This window comes from Filicampus tigris, chromosome 16, assembly GCF_054856515.1.
Source record: "Filicampus tigris isolate MCC_2025a chromosome 16, RoL_Ftig_1.0, whole genome shotgun sequence".
In the NCBI taxonomy this organism is placed as follows: Eukaryota; Metazoa; Chordata; class Actinopteri; order Syngnathiformes; family Syngnathidae; genus Filicampus; species Filicampus tigris.
In genome coordinates, this window is record NC_141232.1 from 15,822,485 (window position 1) to 15,849,941 (window position 27,457).

The following is a 27,457-nucleotide window of genomic DNA, read 5'->3' on the forward strand; positions in this document are numbered from 1 at the left end:
GAATGAGACAAGATTGAGGTCAGACTGCGATATGATCATTTCAGAGGCTAATGATTAGTTCTTTTATGGCGGCTCATACAATTCGATGTATCAATTGGCAGCCCATTAGCAAATTAGGCAAATAAGTAACTGACCTCCATGACTTCAAATTGTTACCCACCAATTGAGGAGAAATCACCCACTCACATGAAATGGCTTAGTGAGGTTAAGTTCACACAATTAGTTACACAAATATACAGTATGAAGTCAGCCCAAAGTGTTTGAGGACATGTCACGTGCCCAATTTTGAACCAAAAAGAGGTCAAACTTATTAGTATTGTTTCACTATCTCCTATTTTAACCCACACGTTTACTCACTCGTGATTTATGATTGCTGATAAAACACACAAGTGATTCATATTTACCAGACACTTGCACAATCAAATGAGCTCCGTTCAAAAGCTGTGCTACAAAAAAAAAAAAAAAACTGTTTACCAAGATTTTCAGCTCAGTTTTGTGTGAGACGGTTATTCATTCAAAAACATGTTTACAATCGTGGTTTAGTCAAACCGCAATGCATCACATGGGGAGCTGTTTTTGATATTTTGGTTTAGTTCATTTGCTATATGAGGGGTAAGGAAAATTGGAAATGTTCCTTGTATGGGTTTCCTTCCACATCCCAAAACCAAGCACTTTAGTTTAATTGAAGACTCTAAATTAGGTATGAATGTGAGTGTGAATTGTTGTGCCCTGTGATTGGCTGGCAACCAGTCCTGGATGTACCCACCTCTCGCCTAAAGTCTGGGATAGCCTCCAACTATTTGCAACCCTAATGAGGGAAGCATGTATAGAAAATTAATGAGGTCAAAGTCAGGAATTTCATAACGTCGTTCTGTCTCAAATAATAGCTTTGGACTCAGGCTTACGGCAATGGATTGCAATCTAATGATGCGTTTCAGCATCATTGCTCTGTTTTAAACTTGTCTATGTACCTTCAATTTATCACGTCGACAAAAATGTATTGTATACTGTTAATAGCTCTTGCTAATTTGGTTGCTCCGTTTTTATTAAGTATTCTCACAGAACTAAAAAAAAAAGTGTTTAATGCAAAAGAAAAAATGTTGCGCATAATTTCTTGTATAGTGAAGACATATCACAAAGGGCGATTTTGTTATTCTGCGAACTAGTTTAAACTGAAATGTAGTGACAAGTGAGGTTTATCCGCTTTAACATCTTACTGAGTGTTGTTGTCGTCTTGTTTTTTGGTACCAATATTACATATTCATAAGTAAAGTATACCATGTTTGTAGACACTGAGATAGTGTTGTGTATATTTTTTATGAATTGGTAGTGTAATATCTTCAGATATTAATAAATATATGCACACACGTCAGCTTCATCGGAGTTGTCTTTAATGCAGGTGACTTAACATTAAAACAAGGCTGACTGGGAGTTCACTCTACATCTCCTCGGTAACTCTGGCATATCCAAACTACCAGCAGCCTATATTAGTACCTAGTTGTTGAACAGTTGAGTCTCTATAACATCTAGTATGCATAATAAGAGCAAATTATGAATCCGCCCCATGGAGCAAACTTATGATCATATATTCCTAGAAAAACATATGAAATGTCACTGTTTCATATGCATCAAATTATAGTGTCAGTACACTGAAAAAAACCGTTGCATTTACTCAATTGTATTTTGACAAGTGGTTACATGATATAAAACCATCTGAATCCTATTAACAATGATCCCTTTTTCTTTTGTAGTTCTTCATTCTGAGCAAATCAGCCCAGCTGCAGCACTTTGTAAACCACCCCCTAAGTCCACTGCAGTATCATCAGAACCTCTACCTGTTCAACATACCTCATTATGTTTTCTCCGGAAATTATTTTAATAGAGCCACTGTAAATGTCCTGGATGTAACTATTTACTCCAGCCCAGATTCAAATATCAAATAGGGCTGTCACAAACGATTATTTATGCTAGTCGACTATTCACCAACAGGAGTTGGAGTGATCATATGTAAATTGCGGTATAATCGCACCAGCAAGCTGCTGCTCTCATATGACTGTCAGTAACTTACAGCAAGATCTCTTTAAGATATCGTACAAAAGAATAAGGACAAGATAATAGTACATTCAACTTGTACTAAACTGTGCAGGTTGTACCAGCATTCCTGACTTTTAGTGCAGTACCAGTAATTGAAATTGAATTGTGGCCGTAAATATTTTATTGCTGAATGTTTAGTGCATTTTGAAATGGAACTAAAAAACAATACACTATGCTGAGTTGCACTAATACTATGATACTACCTATAAATACTAAAGGAAATACCGGATTTGTAAACATTTCACCCTTCCTTGGCACCAATAATTTTTTCTCCAGAGGGAGATGAGACATTTTTGAGAGAAAAATTTGCGCCAAATTATTTAATCGCGGCTATTGTTAACATGGTGTTGCGAATTGATCCTAATATTTTTTTTTACATCGATGCGTATTTTATGCAGTTTAAATTGATTTTAGATTAATCGTTACATCCCTAGAAAATGTTGTATTTTAATTTCCATGTTATTTTCTCGTGGCTCTGTTTCAATCTCCACGTCATCATTGACATCGTCCCCCAAGTCAGGCGGTCCATCTGAGGGCATGTGTTCATTGTCGATCTAGATTGTCATCAGTGTTTGCCTCCATCTACAACTTTTTTCAGCCCACTCGGTGTGGATCTCAGCCGTCACCAGTGACTTGCAATTACACTTCAAGTCAACATGCAGGGTCAGAGTTGCGACTGTCACCAAAGAGATCATCCTGGACATTTCTGAAAATATAATTACATAAAAATATTAATCAGGCGAAGTATACTGTTAGAGATGATGGTAACTTCGATATGTATATTGTTAGCTGCATATCGTCGCTGCCATGTGAAAAACACTTATCTCCATTTTTTTTCAATTTTATTATTGTTACGTGAATAGTGTTTCCGCTTTTCAGACATCGCATTAACATGAAAATTTAAAAAAAATTTAAAAATTGGATATAAGTGTTTTTCACAGGACAGAGCTGACGATATGCTGTCTGTTGAAAAGAATTAATTAGCGTTACCCTTGTCCTTTTGATCAAATCAATACTGCTATTGTTCTTCAGGCATGACAAGCCATCTTGTTGCTACTGCTATAAAAGAAAAAAAACAATTGCATTGAAACTAATATTTTCAATTAAAATGTGTACAACTTTGTTGGCTTGTGCATGAAACCTTCAAAATAGATATCCTGACAGTCAATATTTTAGCAGGACAGCATTGTAAACTGGGATTTTTGGGGAGTGTAACTCAAAATCCATTAAATATTTGGTTAATGTGTACTGATATATAACGATTTGCTCTTTTTGTTCATATACAATCAATAATTTGTTAGAATATACAATACAATATAATTTTATGAAATATTTATAAAAACCCACTACCCTTTCGTGTCACTACATTTCTATAAAAAAAAAAGATAGCTCAAAGACAATCGGACTCTGTGAAATGTTAAAAGTAGAAACAAATTATGGGACATTTTGCTTAAGTTTTTTTTCTTTTACATTAACACACTATAATGTCCTTGTTTTTTGGAGTTCTGTGAGACTACTTAATAAAATGGAGCGCCCAATTTAGCAAGAGCTATTAACAGTCCATCCATCCATTATCTCCCGCTTATCCGAAGTCGGGTCGCGGAGGCAGCAGCTTCAGCGGGGAAGCCCAGACTTCCCTCTCCCCAGCAACATCCTCCAGCTCTTCCGGAAGGATCCCAAGGCGTTCCCAGGCAAGCCGGGAGACATAGTCTCTCCAGCGTGTTCTGGGTCGTCCTCGGGGTCTCCTGCCGGTGGGACATGCCCGGAACACCTCACCAGGGAGGCGTCCAGGAGGCATCCTAATCAGATGCCCGAGCCACCTCAACTGGCTCCTCTCAACGCGGAGGAGCAGCGGCTCGACTCTGAGTCCCTCCCGAATGGCCGAACTTCTCACCCTATCTCTAAGAGAGAGCCCCGACACCCTGCGAAGGAAACCCATTTCGGCCGCTTGTATCCGAGATCTTGTTCTTTCGGTCATGACCCACAGCTCATGACCATAGGTGAGAGTAGGAACGTAGATCGACCGGTAAATTGAGAGCTTCGCCTTTCGGCTAAGCTCCTTCTTCACCACGACAGACCGATACAGGGTCTATTAACAGTATCCATACAATACATTTTTGTCGACGTGATAAATTGTGGGTACATAGACACGTTGAAAACAGAGCTACATTAGCCAAGTACTAATGCTAACAGTAAAACGCATCATTAGATTGCAATCTATCGCCGTAAGTCGGAGTCCAAAGCTATTACTTGAGACAGAACGACGTTATGAAATACATATGAATAAATTGGATAAACACGTTGCTGACTTTACCTGCTGTGAAGATGCGTCTCCTGAGCCACTGGAAGCGTCGTCCGACCCGCTCGCGTTCGCCATCTTTGTTTTCTTCTCTACGCATGCGTGGGGAAAGGAATCGCGGATTGATTAGCTCCTCTTCGGACCTGCCTGTGTTCTGCGTGACGTCATCCTAATTTGCATGTTGTGCAGATTCGTCCTCACATAAGTGATTCGTGTAAATTAGCAATTCGTGCGTAGTGAAGATTCGTAGTCGTAGAAGCGAGAGTTGTATTCACAAAACAATGGCACTCACAGTTTTTATTTGTACTCACAAGAAAAGTCAAACCCTCACAATTTTGATTCGTACTCTCAAGAAAAGAAGTCAAACCCTCACAATTTATTTGTACTCACGAATTTTTACTATTACGGATACGAATCTTTAAATCACGGATGCCGTTTTGACAGCGATCTTACTCCATAGTATTGGTCGTCGCGAGACGCGAGGCGTCGCCACTCGGCACATCAGGCCTTGGTCTGGTTTTTTCATTATTTTTTGCATATAGAAAAATGTACACATTTTTGTTAATGCAGGCAAGCCATTAAATCTTGTTATAGGCTACAAGCAAAGATCATGATAATGAACTAACAATAATTTCGCTTTTTATTAGAATGTTCAGCATCCATGTCAGTTTTCCTATTTCTGTAAGCAAGCCGTTTTAGGAGACGCTTTCTCTCTCCAATGCTGCCCTCTGGTGGAAAATATGACTCACTGAAAGCAAGAAAATAGTTTCTTTGGGGGGAGAAAGTCACTTGAAATGTACTGTGCTACAGTTTTCCGTATTTACATTTTTCTTAGTTGCATTTTTGGTACAGTTCTCGGATCAGAATTGAATTTCTAAAAACAGACTGTTCGAGTTTTCTGTAGGTTTCCATCCACCGATTTTTTTTTTAATTCAAAATTTCAAGGATTGCGAAAATAAACCTATAAACGTTAATAAACGTTAGAAATTTGAAAAAGGCTTACAATTCGCAAAAATCAAGTTCCTAAACACGGAGGGGGTGGATTTTTCAGTGTATAAATAAAAGGAAAATGTGAATGTTCTATTTCCATCCTGTGCCACACGTAATGTCTCTGTAAAAGGATGATTATGTAATACAGAGAATGCCAGAGACGCAGTGGAATCATTGAACAAAGATGAAATTTATTTATGAATACAAACTAAATGATGGGATGAAACATGCATCACATACTTTGTACTGCTATATTTAATATTTGGATGAAGAACTATATGCGGATGTGTGTGGGTGTTCTAAGTCTCTATTCATGATGAATAAGTTTAAATCACTGATTATGATTTCTTTGAAGGTATGAATACACAATGCAATGTTTTGTACGTTGGACAGCTTGCCATACAAGTGGTGACCACAATCACATAAACTTGTCATTCTGATGGTACCGAAATGTTTAGTGACACAAACATTTATTTTTGAGTGATGTACTTAAGAATTTTGTGGAAGAAAATGATTTTTGCAGGGGAACCATGATTTTTCATCTTCCATCTTCCAAACCGCTTATCCTATACAGGGTCGCGGGGAGTTGCTGGAGCCTATCCGAGCCGTCAATGGGCGAAGGCAGACTACACCCCGCACTGGTCGCCAGCCAGTCGCAGGGCACACATAGAAACTGTCACTGAGCGCGAATCGATCCCACGCTGCCCGCACACAACTCAGGCGTGTGTACCACTACACTATCAGGGACTCATGATTTTTCAATAATTGCACAAATTCTTTTGAGAAATGCATGCAAATTTCAATTCCGACGAGAAATGCACCAAAATAACTGAGAAAAAACTAATGAGTAAATTGTGACGGTCCTTTTTAAGATTATTTGAGACTTTTGGAATGTTATAAACAAACTTATAATTACACTGACATGAATATAAAACAGTGTGTGTTCACTTATCAATGCAATTATAGATAGATAGATAGATAGATAGGTAGATAGATAGATAGATAGATAGATAGATAGATAGATAGATAGATAGATAGATAGATAGATAGATAGATAGATAGATAGATAGATAGATAGATAGATAGATGGATAGATGGATGGATAGATGGATAGATGGATAGATAGATAGTCCCTCCATTCAGTTTATGTGACTAAAGGTCAATTTAGTAGTCAAGCAAGTGTTCACCCAAACCCCGCCCAGTTGTCGACGTCACCCACTGTCCATCTTGGCTACGATTGGCTGCTGGCTAAGCTTGACATTGTGAAAGAAACCCGACACGTTTCACTAGATGTGTTTTGGAAGGCGCTCGTTCTTTAAGAAGCTCTAAATATTAGGACCGTGGACGTAAAATAAAGACGACAATATGCGGATGTCTTCTCATGAACAAAAGAAATGTTTTTAAAACGACGGAGTCGAGGTCGTGCCCTGATTGATTGATTGATGATTTTATTTTGATTAATTTTATTGACTGCAGATCCATCTCGGAATTCTCCCATTGATGTTTGTGCACGTGTTTTCGAACAAGAGTAGAAGTACTGCTGCTGGAATTAAACGAGGAGAAAAAAAGACGTAAATGGAGCAGGTCAACATCTCTGCAGACAGAAACATCTTGTGCCTGTTTGACGTCGATGGTACTCTGACGCCACCGAGACAGGTGAGCTTCTTATGGATGCCTAGAGATTTAAAAAATGCCTACAGATTACTGGTCACGACGAGATTTTAGTGTGCTGCTGCAGAATTGTATATTTCAAGTGCAAGATATGTCAGCAAGCACATGACATATTGGCGATTATATTTTCGCTCTAGAAAGATATGACACTTAATCGTCCAGTTGCGTCAAATCTATAGTCACACAGTTTCTTGTCTTTATTGCAATGCAGCAAAATCACATTAAACATTGGATTACGTTTTATCTATTGAAGCTGCAGCACGTCTACACGCTAGATCACGTGTCTCAACATTTATTGAGCCAATTAAGGCACGTGTTTTATGTAAGAAAAATCCCATTGCGTACCACCAAACAAAAACGTCCAATAAAAGTCCTGTGTGTGTGTGTACAGAAATAATAATATCAATAGTCTCTTACTCAAAAATATACTCAGCCTGGGATTGTTTAGTTGAAGACAACGCTGTTATTCGTTTGTATGAATGACAACAGGTGGATACGCAAGATAGCTGTACTTTCTGACACCAAGTGGAAGAGCATTTAATTATTCCGCCTGTCACTGTATGTCGCCGGAAAAGATGGGTGAACAAAGATACGCTGTAGTAAAACACTCGATGACCCCAACACTAGATAACAAATATTGGGGCACACATCTTCAATCCATTAATTAACCGTCACTGACACTGATCTTTAGGTTGACAAACATTTCCATACAAAAAAAATATTTCCATAAGGTTTTATTTTCCGACATTTTCACTTCTTATAGCCGTAATCTGCCGTTTACAACCTAAATTAATTGACGAGGAAAAAAAAAATCATATGATGTCTTTATAACTTGGATTGTCACCAATGTATTCCTGCAATAAATGTGATATTTCCCGTCAATGGAGTTTATTTGAATGATGCAGTGTGCATCCGTTGAGTTCAGATCATATAAGTTAATGCTTTTCATCTTTGCTTTGAGCAATGTATTTTCACTTTAATTTGCAGAAAATAGACCCAGATCTAGATGAGTTCTTCCAAGCATTGAGAAGGAAAGTCAAGATCGGCATCGTCGGAGGTTCTGACTATTCCAAGATCGCCGAACAGCTCGGGGAAGGAAATGACGGTGAGGTGTTTGTCATTCACTTAATACTGCAAATAACCAGAGCTGGGCACTTGACCCCTTTTTGCCGGTCCGGGTGCGACCCTCCACCCTTGATCTGGGTACCCTTCCGGTCGCGCCCCCCCGCCCTTATTCATAAAAATTATCACCCCCCCCCCGCATGTTCCGCCCTCCGGCCCCCAAAAATAAAGTGTCCGTGATCCCGCCGCCGCGGGAGAGACGCTAACGGCAGAGGCCTTTTAAGGATCATTAGCTGGCTAGTTTACTATTCGAACCCGCTGTTGACACGCTTCAAAATGCGCCACTAGTACTTTACTACTTACCCAACTGCGTGTGCTTACTTCCATTCAAGCCCCGGGGTTGGTTTTGTCGTATTGTATAATTATTTGGGTCCAACAAACGGCCAGAAGTTGCAGTCAACAAGTTACTTATTTTCCACACTTCCCCTTCTTCACACTTTCCGGCCTTCAAAATAAAGGCATACCAGCAAACCACTATACCATGCAGGTTTGCTACGGCGTATTTCCGGAAGTAGAAGACTCCATAAGAAGTGCATGAACTCCACCTTGATGTGGCAGCGTCATACTTGAGTGCTGCGCGCAGCTTAATATACTCCCGGACATAAGTTGTCTTGAAACAGTTAAGTTCCAAGTCGGGGGTCGTCGCTTCAAAAAGACAGCGACAACAATGGATATCGTACCTGCTACAACCATAAAGGGACCGAGATGACTAGACGATCCATTTAATTTTATTGCCAAACTAGTTTCCTTTTGCAGCAGCAACGAGCTGCGTGCTGCATCCTCTCTCTCCAACTCTCAGGTGACATAATGGACCGATCAGAGCAGCAACAATTCCTGATGTGTGCGTGGCATGTGTTGCAGACCTGTCGCCAACAGCACAATGCGTCGGTCACGTGAATCAATGCGGCAGTTGTCGCTCGCGCCGACGCGGGAGTAGAAAGAAGCCTAAAAAGAAGCTTTTCACTGAGTAGGCTTAGATGAAATTTGGCCGCCTCGCGACCACGTCAAACGTATGAGGGCCGATTAGTGGGCCGGACTAAAATCCACTTACGGCCATGCTTAGTCCAGCCATTTTTTAAAATTTGTCATCATGCCCCCCCCCCCGCCCGAAAAATGGGCATCCGGCCGGGCCGGAGGGTCCGACCGGTCCGGCCCAGGGACGGACTGCCCAGCTCTGCAAATAAGGAACCAGCAACCAGCATATATTTTTCAGTGTACGTTAGAGATGTACAGCCATGATTTCAAACTTTGGGCATAATGTGTAATATATAAACATACTCAACCGTGATATCAACAACCACAGTCGTAAAAGTTTCCCTGTTATAGCAAGTCCTTGGACTAACACTCCATTTCTTAACACTTTACTTGGTTTGTTTGCAGCAAAAGTAGAAGACCAGAACATACATGCCGACATTTTTTTTTACATCTGACGTCATGTCATTAATACTTTTAACATTTGAGTCCCAAACCGATAAGCAAGCAAAAACATTGAGTCAGTTACCGGTAATCTATCTACAAGTCACACTTGCGCAATTGAATGAAATCCAATGCAATGGAACTTGTCAAAGATTCTACTTTGAACTGCACTGTGTCATACTGAGAGGTGTTTTTTCACATTTTGCCCCTCTTATATAATAGCTAATTAAGAAAACCAAAGCACAAGAAATAGTGTGACACCGTGCAGTTCTACATACTGCAAATTACAACCTACCGTGCAACACGACGACTTATATTATCAGGGATCTAATCTTCTTCGGGATTTTCTTTTTACAGTCTTACACTAAGTAAATATGCTTGAGCACGTTTATCCACATTTCACCTTTTTTGTCCTCTCTTTCAGTCATACACAAGTTTGACTATGTATTTGCTGAGAATGGCACAGTGCAGTACAAAGATGGCAAACTCCGGTCAAAACATGTAAGTGACAGTGGCGGGATGTTATTAAGTACAAATACTTTGTTTTTGCACTAAAATACATTTTTCTATCCAGATATCTGTTTTAATTATTTATTTTTCTGACAACGATTTACTTTTATTTCACTTTATTTGAAAACAGATATCTGGCCTAATCCTTTCTTTGTCAAAATGAACTTGTTACTTTTTTCAACCCCCGCGGATTATGGCACGACGTTAACGAGATGGAAATAGAGGTCAAGTCAACCACAATTGAAATCTTGATTAACTGAGATCTTGGAGTTTTATGAGGCAGAAAAAATAGAGAAAGAAACAACATGGAGTATTGTGAACTGGGGAACATTAATGACGATAACAATAGATTTGGAGAAGCAAGATATTCCCCATCCATAGCCTTATTTAAGAGATTTTTTGGATGTTGTTGGCTACAAGAATAATTTGTGGGGAATGCATTGTGATTTCTGTCAGTCTAAAAACCACCAGATTCTGTAGTCTGTGTTTTCAGATGTTATCATTAGCTTTTGTGCAGAAACAAGTATTTGTACTTCTACTTAAAGCGGAAGTCAATCCCCAAAAATCTTTATAAAAATATGTTTTATGCAGGCCCGCCTACCCGCAACAGGTGGCATTTTGATGAATATTGCGTTTGTGGGTTACAAGTTTAAGTAGTAGATTCCACCCTTTTTGATCCATCTCAGGGGGAGGCCATTTTGCCACGTGCTGTTGACTGAGAATGACATCTCACATGCTCAGGGCTCGGATAACGACCAATCATGGCTTAGCTTCAGAAAACAGGTGAGCCGTGATTGGTCGTTATCTGAGCCCTGAAGGTCTGTGATGTCATTTTCAGTCGACAGAAGTGACAAAATGGCTGCCCCCTGAGACGGCATGAGACACGATTCTTACAAATAGTATGTTGTATTAAATAATAAAATATCCATGTCTCAATGTACGGTTTGTCAAATTGATACACATTAACCGAGTATTTCCTTGATTTAGCATTACGCTTTGAAAATCTTCTAGGGTGGGCGAAATCGCAAAGAAGACAGAAATGACATCACGGAGTCCCGTCTCTGACTCGCTGGCTGTGAAGTGTGCTCTTTGTGGTTTTTCTTCTGATTCATTTCCTTTCTCCTTTAGTTGAACAATATGAACAAGCGCGCAATACTTACCGACAGCTTGTCATCGCCATTTACAGAGTCTGAAAACGACTCCCTGGGCCAGTGGCATCACGCACACACTGGGTCAAACGACCAGTGGGCGGACCCAGCTCATGAAAATATTGAGTTTTCTGCATCTTTTTTAGGCCGTTTAATTCCATTTTTACCAATGTAATCTTTGGAATCTTATTATTTGTACTTGTACCCCTCCTTTAAGTAAATTTTTTTTGTGTCCCTTACACTTCAACTCATAACTCATAACATTAATCAGAATGCCATGTTTAGACTAGTGAAGGCGCATAGAACATATTGCAAAGAATTTGGGGGGGTGACTTCCCCTATAATTCATTCACTGCGAGACATTTTCAGACCCTCTTTTACCCTAATGTTTGAAAAAAAGAGATTTAAAAAAATCAAATACGTTTCTAGGATTGAATGGCTGGACTGTGAAAAGACAAATAAATACGTCAATGGCAGTGAGTTAAATACAGAGCGCGAGTACTTTTGCCAGCACTGATAAGTATTTTATGTGTTTTGCCTTACGTGTTACCCTGCAAAATATCATCTTACCAAATGAAATGGTGAGGAATATGATTCATGTTGTCACACGTTTCATCTTCACATTCACAGGCAATCCAGAACCATATTGGGGAGGAGCTCTTGCAGGACCTCATCAACTTCTGCCTGGGCTACATGGGGCTCATCAAACTACCAAAGAAAAGGTCTCGCGCACACATTATTTATCTGTGTTCCTGTTGTGCTACAATGCCACATTCCTTCAATTATCAGTGTCGGCACAAAAGTCCAACTGCAACAAATTATATTACGTCATATCTCCGTTATTGACTCTTAAATTATCTAAATAATCATATTATGCTCAGTTTAGTGCCGATCTTAAACATGTTGTGTCTGGTACAGTAGCTCTAATAACATGTGAAACCTGACTACTCACTGGAGGAAAAAATAGATTTCTGTGCCATTTCGCATTTCAGTGAAAGGTTTTGAAAAAAATCCTTTCTCAAAGAATGCCTCTCTATTTACAGGGGAACATTCATTGAGTTCAGGAATGGAATGCTCAACATTTCCCCCATCGGTCGGAGCTGCACCTTGGAGGAACGAATTGAATTCTCTGAAATTGACAAGGTCAAATACTCTTATTGGAATGTAATTATAATATTTAGCATCCATTTAGGACACTCTAATCAAGTCATACTTTAGGCTGTTCCCACTAAAGTAAAGTGTTAAACTTCTAATTCATGAAACTGTGGAGTTGTGCATTTTTGTTGATTTATATGAAAACCTAGTGACTCTTGGTCCCTTGTCCTTTGTGACTGCTGTTTAGCAAATGATATGGAGTTAACAGTATGAAACATTAACAAAAGCTAATCAGTAAATATTTAGTAGCTAAGCAAACTGGTCTGTGAGTCATGTAATGTGTTTAATTAAGCTGAGAGTTGAAACATTGCTGCGCTCTCAGGACAGTTGACTTGGCTGCACATTCATGTGTCACTCAAGCGGACAGAACAAGTTTAACGCCTCACCTTCTTGCTAAAATTCACACAAAGAACCTTTAGCGAATATAATGAAGATAAAATTCACCCAAATAATCTTTAGTGGGCGTAACGAAGATGATGTCTTTTTAAAGTAGTAGTCAGAGGTACATGAGTTCCATTGCACGTTTTTATGCTGCAACAATGTTTTTTCTTCACAGAGAGAAAAGATCAGGGAGAAATTTGTTGCTGCCCTGGAGGAGGAATTTGCTGGAAAGGGACTGCGGTTCACTAGAGGTGAGAGCGTGACAGGAAATGTTCATTTGCACAACAACATGATCTGACTTATTAGAACAATGATTTATATTAACAATGATCGTAGTAGTTTCAAAAAATGGTCACAATGAAATTCTTAATATACCTATGTATGTTCTCCATCAACCAGATATTTGTATTCTTGGGGTACTGAATCAACCACAACTGGACTGTTCTGGTTGGTGATGGTTGTTGTTGATGCAGTGCATTTCAACCAAAAAAGAGATTTATTATCCTTGGAAAGACATCCATCCATTATTCGCTTATCGTCACAAGGGTCTGTCTTCGGGCAGTAGGTGGGGTACACCCTGAATCGCACAATCACACCTAGGGGCAATTTAGAGAGTCCAATCAACTTACCATGCATGTTTTTGGAATGTGGGAGGAAACCGGAGTACCCAGTGAAAATCCACGCAGGCATGGGGAGAACATACAAACTCCTCACAGTAAGGCCGGGGCTCAGATTTTAACCCTGCATCTCTACACAGGGAGGCGGACGTGCTAAAGCTAACCAGTCGCTCACCGCACCACCCTCTTCTAAGACAGATTTTGAAGAAATGCATAAAACGTTTAAGATTTTGTTGAGATGTCTCTAGCTACACTCAGAATGCATCTTCAATCTCCCCTGCATTAAAGGCTGAAAGCCAAAATCCTCAGCAGCGACTGCCATAAATTGCAGCGACTGCCATAAATTAATATAGCTGCCTTTAAACAGGATAGGTGGATATTATAAATGGGCTAATTATAATAAACACATGGGCATACACAACCTGCAGGAAATCATGACAAAAGGGAAAAATGTAACTCAACTGGATGTTCCACATTCCTCATTTTAAGGTAAAACAAGAAACTGCTACTGTATATTTATTATCATGGTGTTCCTCCTTTCTGCTATCACTCTTGGAGGGGGCTGATCTCCAACCAGTTCAATGAATTTTGCATGGATGGGAGTCTTTGCCACAAACTGCAAATGATTAATTTCAAAGTAGTCTTGTTGTGTAGTTCATTGACAAACCTGCTCAGTGATTTATTAATCACCCTGTACTAAAATCCACTTCCGGCCATGCTTAGTCCAGCCATTTTAAAAAATTTGTCACCGGAGGCCAACCCCGCCCTGCCCCAAAAACGGGCATCCGGCCGGGCCGGAGGGTCCGACAATAAACAGTCTGAGTTCAGCGATAAGGACACGTGAGGAGGTGTGTGAGGAAAGCAGCCCTCTGATTGGCTGGTTGCCCTACAGCTGGTGCCTTTGTCACTTGACTTGTAATGAGGCTGAGAGACCCAGGCAAGGGCCAAGTATTTAGGTTAGAAGGGAAGATGGGGGTGGGCCATTGAGTAGCCTCATTTTAAAGGTCACCACAGGTTTTCTCTTTTCCCATTAGTGTACGGTAATTATAAAGTTGTCCAATGAAAAATGATTTTAATGAGGACTTATTGAATGGCTATTTGACATTACCGCAATCATCACTGAACTGGATCTAAAACACTTTGGTTGTGTTTGGACAACACGTTGACTTGGTGGGACAGTGTTTGCTCACCTGCCAACAAACTCACTGAAGCGTGAGAAAAAAACAGGTCTGTCCGTGGATCGAAAAAGTTAAGAGCCTCCGTCAGTCGTGGCATGTTTACAGAAAGCGGAGTCGAGTGCATTTGACACCATATGGCAGGGTGCTAATAGTTTTGTTTTGTCACGTTTGTCCTTGTAAAAAAAAAAAAAAAAGAAAAACGATTTACTCTCATGTTCATTCTGTATTTGTCTTGTTGCTTTGTGTGTTCTCATGACAGTTGCAAGCTAAAGGGTGGAATTAAAACGACCATTAAAATACAACTTATTTTAAAAAAAATGACTGAATATGCAGGCTTGTGCGAATACTGTATTGACGCCGCCTTCTGCTCTCAGGCGGCCTCATCAGCTTTGACGTGTTTCCTGAAGGCTGGGACAAGAGGTTATGTCTCGATCTGCTGGAGAGCGAAAGCCTGGACGCCATCTACTTCTTTGGCAATGAGACATCAGATGTACGTTTACTTGTTGAATATGTATATCCACACCCTCTGTTTTCACATTACACACAGTCTATATGGACCACACGGGCATACTGTACACTCATTGGTCACTAAATTAGGTACACTGGCACAATCTAAAAAATCCAATCCAGGTGCTGCCTAAAATTCACATCAGAGAGGAATTAATTTCTATTGTTTTGTATAATTTAGGGGTTCATTTTAGTGGTTAAGAGGGCCAACGTGTGTGAAACAGCTCTCAGTAGGATGCAATTCATTTACACCGCTGCAAACTAAAGTCACAAAATTATAATTATTGTGCAGTCAACATACCTGTCAACCTCAGCCAATTGCCCCCGTTATTAATGATTGCAACTCCCCTTATTAAGCGATAATAAACCCTACAAACACAACACGGCACCTATTTACTCACAGCAAGACAGACTATGTAGAATAAGAACAAAGATAATTTGTGTAAACGAGTTTATTTTATTTACCAAATAACGTTGTCGTCTGCCACCAGTGACCGAGACGATCCGAATTAGAGCCAAAATGGGCAAGACGAGATCGATCTAACAAAAAAATTATTATTTTTTTCCCCGTACAAAAATTGTTGTACGGCGTACACAATTTGAAATGATCAAAAAACGTATAAGTTGACAGGTATGAGTCAAAAGTACAAAGCAAGGTGATCCGCAAATGTTGAATCCAGGCAACTTGACTTCCTGTTGTTTGTCAAAATCATTTCATCGTGAATCCAAAAGGCTTCTTCACTTCTCATGTCCCATAAAGGCGTGTTGTTGTTCATGCCTTGTGCAATTAGTGAAAGGAATTTCCTGCATACCAGTCAGTCATTCACTTGTCAGTGAACAGCTCATTCAGTCCACTCTTGTAGAATGAGACAAGGTGATGCCTCAAACTTTTTCTCCTGTTAGAGACAGATTTGCTCGTTTGACATTCGCTTCACTAATCACGCTGGGCAACAATACCCTATTGTTGACTCTACACCTCAATTTAAAACTGAAGAAGCATTCTGGATTAAAGGTGAAATGTTTCTACAAACAAGTCCAGTTGCCTTGATTGAACCTTTGTGGATTACAAGGACTCGAATGATTGACAAGCTACACAGGCAGAGCACGGTGAAGGTATAAGGGAATGTTAAACATGCGGTTTATCATGTCCTCAAATAACCTGCAATACAACCAAGTGGCCATTTTGGCCAGCGGCGTCAGGCCCAAATCTCATAAATCACATTTTGGTGAATTTCATATTTAAAAAAAAAAAAAAAAAAAAAAATCTATACTAGTGGCGAGTCCACACGCGTGGGTGCTATTTCTACACATTATTGACCAATCTAAAGTGTTGAAAAAAAGCTTGCTCTCTTTCACGATGCAATGCTAATGGTTGAACACATTTTTGGGGCTGGGGGGGTGTCTCCTGAAAAGAGATCATTTAGGAGGTACAAGGTTTTGGCCCGACGCCAGAGATATGCCTTCACTGTAGAGTGCTAAACCTTTATTGTTTGAGCTCATGCCAAAGAGGTAATTGCAGTTTTGGAGTCAGGCCAGGTCATAAACAGTGGACGTTAATGTTTTGGAAGAGGAAAAATCCATTTGAGAGTGCATAATATGTTGAAATGAAATCATATACAGTACAGTACACAGCAAATAGCTGGAAAGAAGAGCTTCTATCACAGTTACCCATTAAGCATCGTCTTAGCTACATACTATCCCAGTCATATTTACATATGGCTGTTTGTGGTTGATGTAATGGTTGCAAGGCCTTTATTAAAAACAAAAACAAAAACAAAAATAAAAGACTTGTTTAGCAGTTGAATAAGATATGAAATACATTTTAGCAGAAAAATGTCATGGACAGTGTTTCATAATGAATTGGAAATTCTGTATGAACAAATATGAGTGGAATTAAACATATTCCCACCAGGTGGAACCAGAATGCAGGCTCATAATCAATGGCAGGCTGGCCTGTGGGATGCAAAGTAACCATTTCAACTGAATATGACATCACAGTGTCTCAGGGCTCAGGTAACCAACGAAACAGGACATCTCAAGTGCAGACGGAAAAAACACTTTCACTTTATTAAACCTGACAAAAACAACAAGATTCCACCAGATGCAGATCCCAACCAATACAACCAATCATGGCTCAACTTTAGAAAACGGGTGACCTGTGACCCCAGTCGTTTGTTATCTGAGCCCTGAGACACTGTGGTGTCATTTTCAGTCGACAGAAGTGACAAAATGGCCGCCCCCAGAGATGGCTAAAAACGGGTGGATAAACTCTTATTCCACAAACGCAATATTAATCAGAATGTCTTGTCTCAACTAGTGGGCCTGCATACAACATATTCTTGAAAAAAATATGTTTGAGTTGACTTCCACTTTAATAACAATGGATTCTGTTCCTGGATTTAATCCTAGCAGTTGCAAACCAATGTACTCAATTTAATCCACTTTGTAATGCCTCTACTATCACATGGAAATGATAGAAACCTAAAATGCGTTCTACCAGCACACAACTATCCCACATACACCATCTCAAAGCAGTTCCGAATTAATATTTATCTAGTAACACGAACAAACCAACATTATGAATAAAATACATAATACTGAGTACTAATATTGATAATTACGCATATTATGCATACCTGTACAATTACTGTATGCAGTACAACCAAGACTAATGCTACAAGGTGAAGAGAATAGAACAATAATATAGAATATTGGGAATCAATAAATGCAATTATTTTACAGAACAAACATTGCAATTAAAGTTGTAAAGGTAGGTCAGTGCTCCTGACAGTGTTCTAGGCCAGCAGAGAAGGCCTTATTGGCCCTGCCTTCCCTCCACTGAATCCCAATAGGGGGTCAGGTATGCAGGTGTCACGCAGTGAAAGTCATATTGTATTCATCCATTCGAGAGGCTCAAGTTCGGAAGTCAGATCAAGAGTGACTGGTTCTCGACAAGACAGAAACTGAATCAGGCGGCACTAATTTTCCCTCATTGCCATTCGTGTGTCTTTTCCTTAGGGAGGAAACGATTATGAAATCTTTAACGACCCGCGTACGATCGGCTTCACAGTCTACTCTCCGCAAGACACTGCCAGGCTGTGTCGGCAACTTTTTCTTTGATGATCCATCATGTGAATCCTGATGTTATTTTCATAGCTCAAAGAACTCTGTTAAGTTTTTGTTATACCCGCTGAAAATCAACCAGTGGATCGGAACAGGTTGGTTGTGAGCTACCGAAAATGCGCCAGTAGTGATTTTCTCCATTAATATTATGCTTGCTGTCTAGGGGGAAAAAAAGAGGACTGCATGACTCACAAGATATGACAGATAGTGTTCCATATAGATTCTATACCCATCCATCTTCTATGATATAGAAGATAGATGGATAAAAGATAATGATAGTCAAAGGAAACGTTTTCTTCTTAAAGCGGAAGTCAACCCAAACATATTTTTTTCAAGAATATGTTCCCAGCAGGCCAACGAGAAGTTGTGATGTCATTTTCAGTCGACGGAAGACAAAAGGGCCACCCCCAGAGATTGCTTGAAACGAGTGGATTAACACTTATTCTACAAACGCAATATTATCAGAATGCCCTGTTTCAAATAGTGGGCTTGCATAGAACATATTCTTGAAAAGAAAAATGTTTGCGTTGACTTCCGCTTTGAGAGTTATTGTTAAAAATATCTGCAGTATAACCCTAAATAGGGTGTCTTTTCTCCTTTGGGGTGCAAAACATTCCAAGTTTGTAAGTGTCTCTGAGGTACATTTTATTTATTGATTTATCTGCTTTTATGAAGTGTACATTAAGTATAACTGATTTGACTTTTTAACTTTTGAACTTACAGTGAAAACAATGCAAACTTAATGAATGTGTATATTAAGTCTTTTAGAGGCTGTTCTGTAGACTGCCTGCTAAGTGATCATGTATCGTTTATCATTTTTATTGACCGTGGTATCAAAAAGTTCATGTCCAGAGGAATAATCACTACATTTCTTAATGAGCAATAATGAAATGTTATTGAATATGTCTGCCTCAGCTCTGTATTAAACTGTCAACATATTAACCTTGAAAGTGATGACAAGGAGTATGTACTGTAGCCTGCACTGTAACTCACTAAACTGGTTATCTTCATTATTTGATGAAATGCGTAACTAATAAATCATTTTGACATTTCACATTGCTCAATAGTTTAATTTGCTCTCTTTCTTCAATTGGATCATCGACATCAGAAAATATGTCATGTATTGTGCCTTAGTGACAAGAACAACTGTGAATGAAGCTTGAGTCCAGTACTTAATAAAAGTGATCTGCAAATTGTAAAGTGGTCATTTATTGAGACAAGTCCAACCACACTTACTCTACATTTATGGTTGGCCTGCCTGTGTGCACATATTACATACTTTGTACATTAAATATTTGTGTATCAAACATTTTTTTGTTGGTCTGTGATTGTATTTTTATACATATTGCAATATTTAATAGTTGGTATCCGGCATGAGGTGGTCAATAAAAATGAGATTTTCTCTGCTTTGCTTCTGAAGGTCATGAACTGTTTGTAAATACTTGTAGGTGATGTCTTTGTGTGAAGCAAATTGAGTTATCTTGTGTATGAAATGTTCTATATAAAGCTGTTGCCTGACCTAAAAGTGTGACCTGTCGTGGTCTATACGAGTCGTGTACATACTGTATGTCGGAATAATTTTCAAATTGTCTTCAGACCATATACAGCGACACTTCAAGTTCCCCCCCCCCCAATCCCCACCCATCAAAAAAACAGACACACAAAACTCTGAATCATCAAATGGTTTCATCATGTAATTGCAAGGCTCAGTAGAAGCCACCACCTTACGAAAAAAAAAACTCTGAGGTGACAAATAATCCAAAACCTATGTTGACATTTCAGGCAGTGATATAGACAGAAGTGCTAAGAGATCATAGTACAGTTTGAACAGAATGTAACTGATCACAACCTGGAAATCTACAGTACAAACAACAGTTCTGTGACAATGACCAACTATGAAGTCATGTAGTCGACCATCATACAAACTAAGCATACACAAAACACACACAGAGTATTTTAGTCAGGTCACAGCTCCATACACTGTTTTAAACACAACAGCAAAATGAGTGGCACCGGATCACGCTTATTTTGTGTTAACTCGTAGGAGAGTTTCACATTTTGGGATATTTTGCTATTCCCGTGATCAAAGGTCAACAGTTAAATAATCAGAAGGAATAAACACAAGACAACAAAATTGATATACATGTACCGTACCGTGTTGTGTGAGTCTGCTTCAGTCCCCCAGAATGATTCCTGACAAAGACTCATTGACTTTGCTATCCATTTAAACGAACTTACTTTGTCCTGTTTTAATGCTCAACTATTCTTTCTCCAGCAAAACAAACATTCACGTTGATTCATTCCACTTGCAATGAGCTTGCAGTTTACCTTACGTACCAGAAACAGTATTTTGGGCCGTAATTTCTCCCTTCAGTCACGGAAGTATATTTGGTAAGGTAAGGAATCATGTTTGGCACCTTAAGTCTTGTCACCTTGTCATCCTCCACCTCCATTTACAGGTCTTTCGCCACCAACACAAATCAAATGTTTGATACCATCAGAGTTAAGAGAAGGAGCAGTCGCTAATGGGTCGGTAAAACCGTAACGTAAAAGGAAACATGCGCATGATGTACGTTTTTAGTCCCATCCGTCACCTACAGCCACGGTCCTTGAGATCAAACCTAAGAACTGATGATTTGCCCGGACCAGGTCTCGTGTTTCGTGCCAGGGTTGAGATGAATTATCTTCACCTCCACGGCTTGCACCTTCAGATTCTTGGGGGGGACTCTGCACACTTTGTATGTGACCTCATCGCCCTCAACGGGAACATATTCCCCATCGATGCTGAAACAGAGGACAGATGTACTGAGCCCCCGCCACTGTGTCACCAAATACTCAGAAGCAGTGACATTGAGACAAATCATAAAATGTCAGTTGCTCTATCAGATTTAGAAGGCGGATATTAACATCTACTATTTCAGTTATTTTATTATTTGAACTGAGTAGGGAATACTTCAGCATTTGAAAGGCATTTACTGTGTTAAACTACAACCACAGTTACGGTATATAGTTAAAGTTAACCTATTTTAATGAGACGTTTAGAGGCTAAATAGCTCTTGGATTGGATCAAATCAGATTGCCTTGGTCGTATTATAATACTATATGGCTGCTAATACTAATAAGAATGTAAAAATAATTCAACTGTGTGTTGTTTCTTTGTTGAAATGTATCTGTCTGCTCTTATATGGAAAGCCATTTGCGCATTTATTCAATATCCTTGATATCCATCTAAAAGCAGAAGTCAACCCAAAGATATTTTTGTCAAGAATATGTTCCCAGCAGGCCCACTAGTTGAAACACGGCATTGTGATTAATATTGCGTTTGTGGAATATGAGTTAAGTAGCAAATTCCACACATTTTTAGCCATTTCAGGGGTCGGCCATTTTGTCACTTCTGTCGACTGAAAATGACATCACAGATGCTCAAGGCTCAGATAACGACCAATCATGGCTCAGCTTCAGAAATTAGTAGAACTGTGGTTGGTCGTTACTTGAGCAGTGGGGCAACTGTGATGTCATTTTTCTGTCGACAGAAGGGACAAAATGGCCGCCCCCAGAGATGGCTATAAATGGGTGGATTTACTCTTATTCCACAAAGGCAATATTTAACAGAATGCCTTGTTTCAACTAGTGGGTCTGTATAGAACATATTCTTGAAAAAAATATGTTTGGGTTGACTTCCGCTTTAAGGTCCATGTAACACAATCCAAGGCACTAATACGATGAATGTCTAACCAACTAGTTGTGTTTTTTTCCCACGTCTAGTGCCACTTATGGACTACTAGTGTGCAAATAATAAACTGCTGTGCTGTATTAGTAACACTACTAGACCCAACATGTAGGCTTGTGTCACACATTAGTAGCATCCTTATCAAGGATATTGAATAAATATTCATTTTTCCATTAAGTCTTACTAGGAACACATACTATTCTGAGTCGTACATTGACCTTAAGATGGATACTGAACAAATGCATTTATTCAATATCATATACTGCATATGCTTGATAGGGACGCAACTAGTTCATGACACATTCCTACTAGTTGGTCCTAGTAGTGGGATGAGTACAGCATAGTAGTTTACTAGTAAGATGTAATTGCATACTTGTAGGCCAAAAATCGAATGAGTGGAAAAAGTGTTGCTATTAGTGTGCTGAAATGTCCTACTAGTGAGGACAAAGAGTGTACTAGTACATGGGCCTCCAGATGGATATCAAGGATATTGAATAAGTGCTCAAACTTTCTTTCCATTCCCTCAGAGAGTGTCATTACATGTCGGCTGCCACTCACTCTGAGATGTGAACAAAGATGTCTTCGCCGCCATGGCTGGGCCGGATAAACCCGTGTCCCTGTGACCTTGAGAAGTTCTTACAAACGCCCTTAAACACCGGGCCTGAATGAGCTCGGACTGTGCTGCGTGCACACAAAGAGAGGGCAAAAATCATTCAAAAGTTAGTACGTTTTGGAACAAGGAATGTTATTGTTTCAAACTCTGAAAAAGAAACAAAATGACGAAAGAAATGCAGAAATGGAAAAAGAAACTAGAGGATGTCAGTTAGGCAGAACTTCCTCATTGTGTTGCAAACACAACAGACGGGGACATGACTCAATAACAATATTCAACGCACAGAAAATTATTGAACGTGTTAAATGTGCTCAGTTAGAGGATTCAAAACACACTTTTCATACATCACTTTTTAATTTTTTTTTTACCAAAAAAGTATTTATTCAGATATGTTAGTTATTTGCCAAAAGACACCTTTTATGATTACCAACACATATACTAAACGTCCCCATAAAATATGTAATTGCATACAGTAGTCAAGTGTAAGCAGAAGACTCGGACTCAAAGCAAATAAAACTCCACCGTCCACATGCACTGAGGGTTGGATGACATCAGATTTTAGGTAACGCTAAGGTGATATTTTTTTCAGTCGTCAACTCATATACAGTAATATGTAAAATATTGCCATACGCTTGAGGCATTGCTGCTAGTTAGCTGTGTGAACACACCACTTGTTGATTCCTACATGAACACCTGAAATTTGTTCCATGAATTTGTAGTAGATTGTTCCAAACAGTCTATTTCCTTTAATTCGTAGCATTTCTCTTGGCTGCATTTCTCCCAGTACTTGTTTGTTGGATTTTTTTTATCCAATCGCATTTCAGCTTCTGCCAAGTCAATCTAATTTGACCAGGGCCTTCAGAATCAGCAGTGTGGGTCGATAAAAAACATGTAACTTAATCTTAACTTATCAATGGAACTGTTTCTTAGTTCAACCAATTACTTTTCAATTGAATCTTTTTTTTTTTTTACCTCTGATTGGTTACGGTAGTTAGACCAAGCAAAGTTAGACTAGCAAGACACATCTTGACGATTTGCAAACGTCAACTCATATATTAAATGATCTATTAGCTAAATGTTTATATTGTTCTCATAAATATTGATTCTTAACAGAACAATTCTGAGTTCCACCCAATGGTCCTGGAACAGAAACCTTAGAGTTTCCACAACATTGTATTGTATTTGTTTTTTCCACTTCATAAACAGATACAGTATTAGTTTTTCATCATAGGAGTGACTTACGCCGAGTATGTGCGAGTACGTTTGGTCGGCAGCGGGCTGGGGAGTTCCCTCGGTAGCGCCTGCTCCCCCCTTTCCTCCCAAACCCGACTGCCCTCCCTCAGAAAGGGGAAGGGCACGGTGAGCGGGGCGTCGGGAGATCGGAGCGGGGTCGCCGAGGGCGACGTGAGGCTGGGGTCCGTCATGCTGAGTTTGGTCGGAGGAGGGCGGGGATGCTGCTGCTGAGTTTCAAGCTGCAGTCTGCGAGTGTGCTGCCAAACACAGCTGTCTGTGAGGTCTCCTTCAGTGTGCGACAACGGGCTCAGCAAGTTATCCAGGTCAGCACTGTCACTTCAAGTCTATCAGGAGGACATGCTGTGAGGAGGAACAACACAGGGAGATGGCGGCAGGATGAGAGCGCTGTAACACAGCTTTAGACATGTAAACGTGACGATGGAGAGGAGAGCTGAGAAGAGATTGTTTCAGTCAAATATTGTAAAGCAGGGACGTCAAACTCGGATTTATTGCAGTCTGCTTTATGGTTGTGGTTATAATAGTGAAACCGAATACTTGTAAACATATTATCTTTACAAGTGCAACAGTATGTCAAAAATCGCAGTTTAGTATGCACTTTTAACAATTCAGTTCGCATTGGGTGCAGTAAGCGAACAAAATGCACAATGTGCTATATGTAATAATTTGTGTTAACAGAAACTGATTTAATCCAATTTAAAATGAAACATCAACAGATTAAACAGATTCTTTCATTTTAGGAAAGTAAAATAGTAACAGTTTAAACATTATTAGTTATTATGGGGGAGGGGGGAGATCATAAATACTAATAAAGGCATTTGTTACTGATCCAGCTGAAGAGCCAGGAGGAAAGTGTTGAAATGTCGCTCAAAGATGCCTTCATGCCTTTTTTTTTTTTTATCATGACATGTGAGAGTCAGAAGCTAAGCTACACAGTTTTCGTTTACAGACAGGGCTAGAGTGCCAAGAATGTACACTTGTTGTCCCCTTTCCTAATACTGCATTTCCTGCTCTGGAACACTAAGGATAACGCTGCATTTTGGACAGTTAGGAACAAAAGTAAAAGATAAATTATGGATTGCGGATCACATGAAATGACAGATCTGGCTTGCGGGCCTTGAGTTTCATAGCATTGTTGTATTGCATTGTGGAGTGAAACGTTTTATTGTCTTTATTAGGTAATTGTGTGAGATTAAGTGCTGCACTTAATCTCACACAATTGAGGCAAAATTGAATTAACTACATTACTACATTAACTACATTAGCTTACATGGTTGCAACCAGCAGACACTGACATTGAAATTGGACTTCAGAACATTCAGAAAAGAAATGTAAAATTCCCTTTAAAAACAACAATACATTTATTACTTGACTGTTAACGTTCCCCATAGTCATATAGTCAAATGTCAGTTTCTAAACATATATAAAAATTCGCCTCCCAGGTTCAAAGCGCACGCCAAGTTTGAGTAGCAAAACACATCTAGAGCGATTTGCGGACATTAATATATATAAAGCGGAAATCAACCCAAACATATTTTTTTTCAAGAAAATGTTCACAGCAGGCCCACTAGTTGAAACACGGCATTCTGATTAATATTGCATTTGTGGAATATGAGTTAAGCAGCAAAATTCACCCCTTTTTAGCCATCTCAGGGGGCAGTCGTTTTTTTTCTGTTGACTTAAAATGACATCACAACTACTCAGGGCTTAGGTAACGGACAAACACGGCTCAGCTTCAGAAAACAGGTCAGCTGTGATTGGTCGTTACTTGAACCCTGAGTAGTTTTGATGTCATTTTGAGTCGACAGAAGTTACAAATTGGCCGCCCCCAGAGATGGCTAAAAACGAGTGGATTAACTCTTATTCCACAAACGCAATATTTATCAGAATGCCTTGTCTCAACTAGTGGGCCTGCATACAACATATTCTTGAAAAAAATTATGGTTGGGTTGACTTCCGCTTTAATAATCAACATCCCTGGTTTCTATAACTGCAAAGTGATAGTAGTCTTATTAATAGCTCCAGTAAGGTGGGTAAGCACTAAATGCATGGCATGCCACTACAATGAGTGTTTTCCTAAGTATTATTTATTGCAGTGTGTTGATAGTGTGAGCAATTGGGTGCAACAACAATATACACAAGTGTATAAAAACGCGTCCAAGTGGAATATAGTATCATTTTAATTTAGCCTTTAAACAAAACATTTTGTATTATTATTTCTTCATAATTGATATAACAGGGATGATTCATTGCATTGCCGGAGAGCCACTCTGCACTGTGTGCGTGTCACGCCCACTCCTGTATGTGATGCTCGCGTGTGACGTCAGAACAGCTGCAGGAGGCTACCACCGAGTGACGTCAGCAACCTCGTCCCCAATTCCCAAATGACCATGCTAATCACATTATTCATCTTTTTTGAGAAGTAGCAACAAGAACACAAATCGGCAAGGGCAAATGGTGGCATATAATGATACTGGAGTAAGTCGGAAAGCTGAATAACAAGCCAATGAACAGAAATGCATTATACATCATACAAAATATTTGCTATATCCCGCTTCTCGCAGACTCACAATAAAGCATGGCTGGTATAAAAAGAGCAGCGGATGACTATCAATTTAAGCCTCTTAGCAGCCACAGTACTCAATCACTAGACGATATTTGAATGCTATTTTCACTTCCTGTCATACGAGCCGTCCCATCCAAAAACAAAGGATCCTCATTGACGGTCCCTCTGCTGTTGATCTCCACCAATGTATTATGAAGACGAATGTTACTTACAGCAGCGGCCCCACCAGCTGTTTGGACGATCGGCTCACTGTGCCAATGTGTGCGTTGAGTCGATGCGTGGCATTATATAAGGACCAAATTAAATAAATAAGTGGGGAAAACCTGATGTGAAGGCGAGCGTGCGCAGCTGGCGGTGGTTTCCGATGGCGTGATGCGAAAGTGCGCATGCGCACCTCCACCCTGCGAGCGGATGGGAAACGTTCCAAGTGGGCTCGCTGTGGCCGAAACTTCGCTTTGCACATCTCTCCCGTGACGTAACCGTACGACGAGTTGTACCAGTGGAGAGAATTGTTGCTTTATTAATCTGCACAATTTAGTGATTTTAAGAGCGATTTTCACTGTTTTTTGCAGACAGTGACTGGCTGTGCGTTCGTTATCTGGTCCTTCAGAGGGGATTTATTGGAGACTATAAACAGTATACAAAATCACGTTACAGTCGACTGGGCTAGTGAATAACAAAAATGTGCATACAATTAACGCCCTTTGAAATAAAATAAATCATACTCTCTATAGAAGCTTACGGGGTGTTTACAATTGGGGCGTCGGGGGGGATCACTTTTGTCAAGTGCTGCCGTGAGATACGAGTTTATTCCTTCTGTTACCATGCTCATAACGCAAATCAGTCTTATCACAAAGCATCCCCCCTCATTGAAATGAATGAAAATGCCATTGATCCATTCCAACCTTCAAAAATAACTACTGATTTTTTTTGGTTTTTAAATGAGAAAAACAGTACTTTATATTGCAGTTACGGTAAACACATTCGGTAATGACATCTTTAAATAGAATTAGAAAGAAGTAAATGGTTTTTGTCACACTTTGGACAATACAATGGCTGTTGTGCTGCCTTGGACAGTTGGGGGCA

At 39.7% G+C, this 27,457-nt stretch overlaps 3 protein-coding genes across 5 annotated transcripts in view; 1 reads left to right on the plus strand and 2 right to left on the minus strand.

Moving 5' to 3' along the window:
* The window catches only part of gucy2ca (guanylate cyclase 2Ca), a 31,001-nt gene extending 26,053 nt beyond the window's left edge, over positions 1–4,948 (minus strand). Inside the window, exons 1-2 of one of the 3 annotated variants that reach the window (XM_086055739.1) lie at positions 4,847–4,948; positions 4,409–4,485 (exon numbers count right to left, since the gene is read on the minus strand). In XM_086055739.1, the coding sequence (XP_085911865.1) occupies positions 4,409–4,485; positions 4,847–4,851 (82 nt within the window). In that variant the 5' untranslated portion in view covers positions 4,852–4,948. Of the gene's footprint in view, positions 1–766; positions 809–4,408; positions 4,486–4,846 lie in introns of those variants that run through there. The other 2 variants (XM_086055740.1, XM_086055741.1) reach the window with 2 other exon arrangements.
* Positions 4,949–6,607: 1,659 nt separating this feature from the next.
* On the plus strand, positions 6,608–19,520 carry pmm1 (phosphomannomutase 1). Its single transcript, XM_086055782.1, is given in 9 exon segments — positions 6,608–7,039; positions 8,042–8,159; positions 10,017–10,093; positions 11,881–11,972; positions 12,294–12,393; positions 12,962–13,037; positions 14,956–15,071; positions 18,107–18,199; positions 18,201–19,520. Coding segments are annotated over 9 exon segments (783 nt in total). The 5' UTR covers positions 6,608–6,958; the 3' UTR covers positions 18,231–19,520.
* Positions 19,521–19,878: 358 nt separating this feature from the next.
* csdc2b (cold shock domain containing C2, RNA binding b) lies at positions 19,879–26,784 on the minus strand. The gene is made up of 4 exons (XM_086055783.1): positions 26,584–26,784; positions 23,797–24,147; positions 22,500–22,622; positions 19,879–20,995 (listed from the first exon to the last, which is right to left on the minus strand). Exons 2-4 carry the CDS (start codon positions 23,976–23,978, stop codon positions 20,833–20,835), a joined length of 468 nt encoding a protein of 155 aa, XP_085911909.1. The 5' UTR covers positions 23,979–24,147; positions 26,584–26,784; the 3' UTR covers positions 19,879–20,832.
* Between the last annotated feature and the right edge of the window lie 673 nt (positions 26,785–27,457).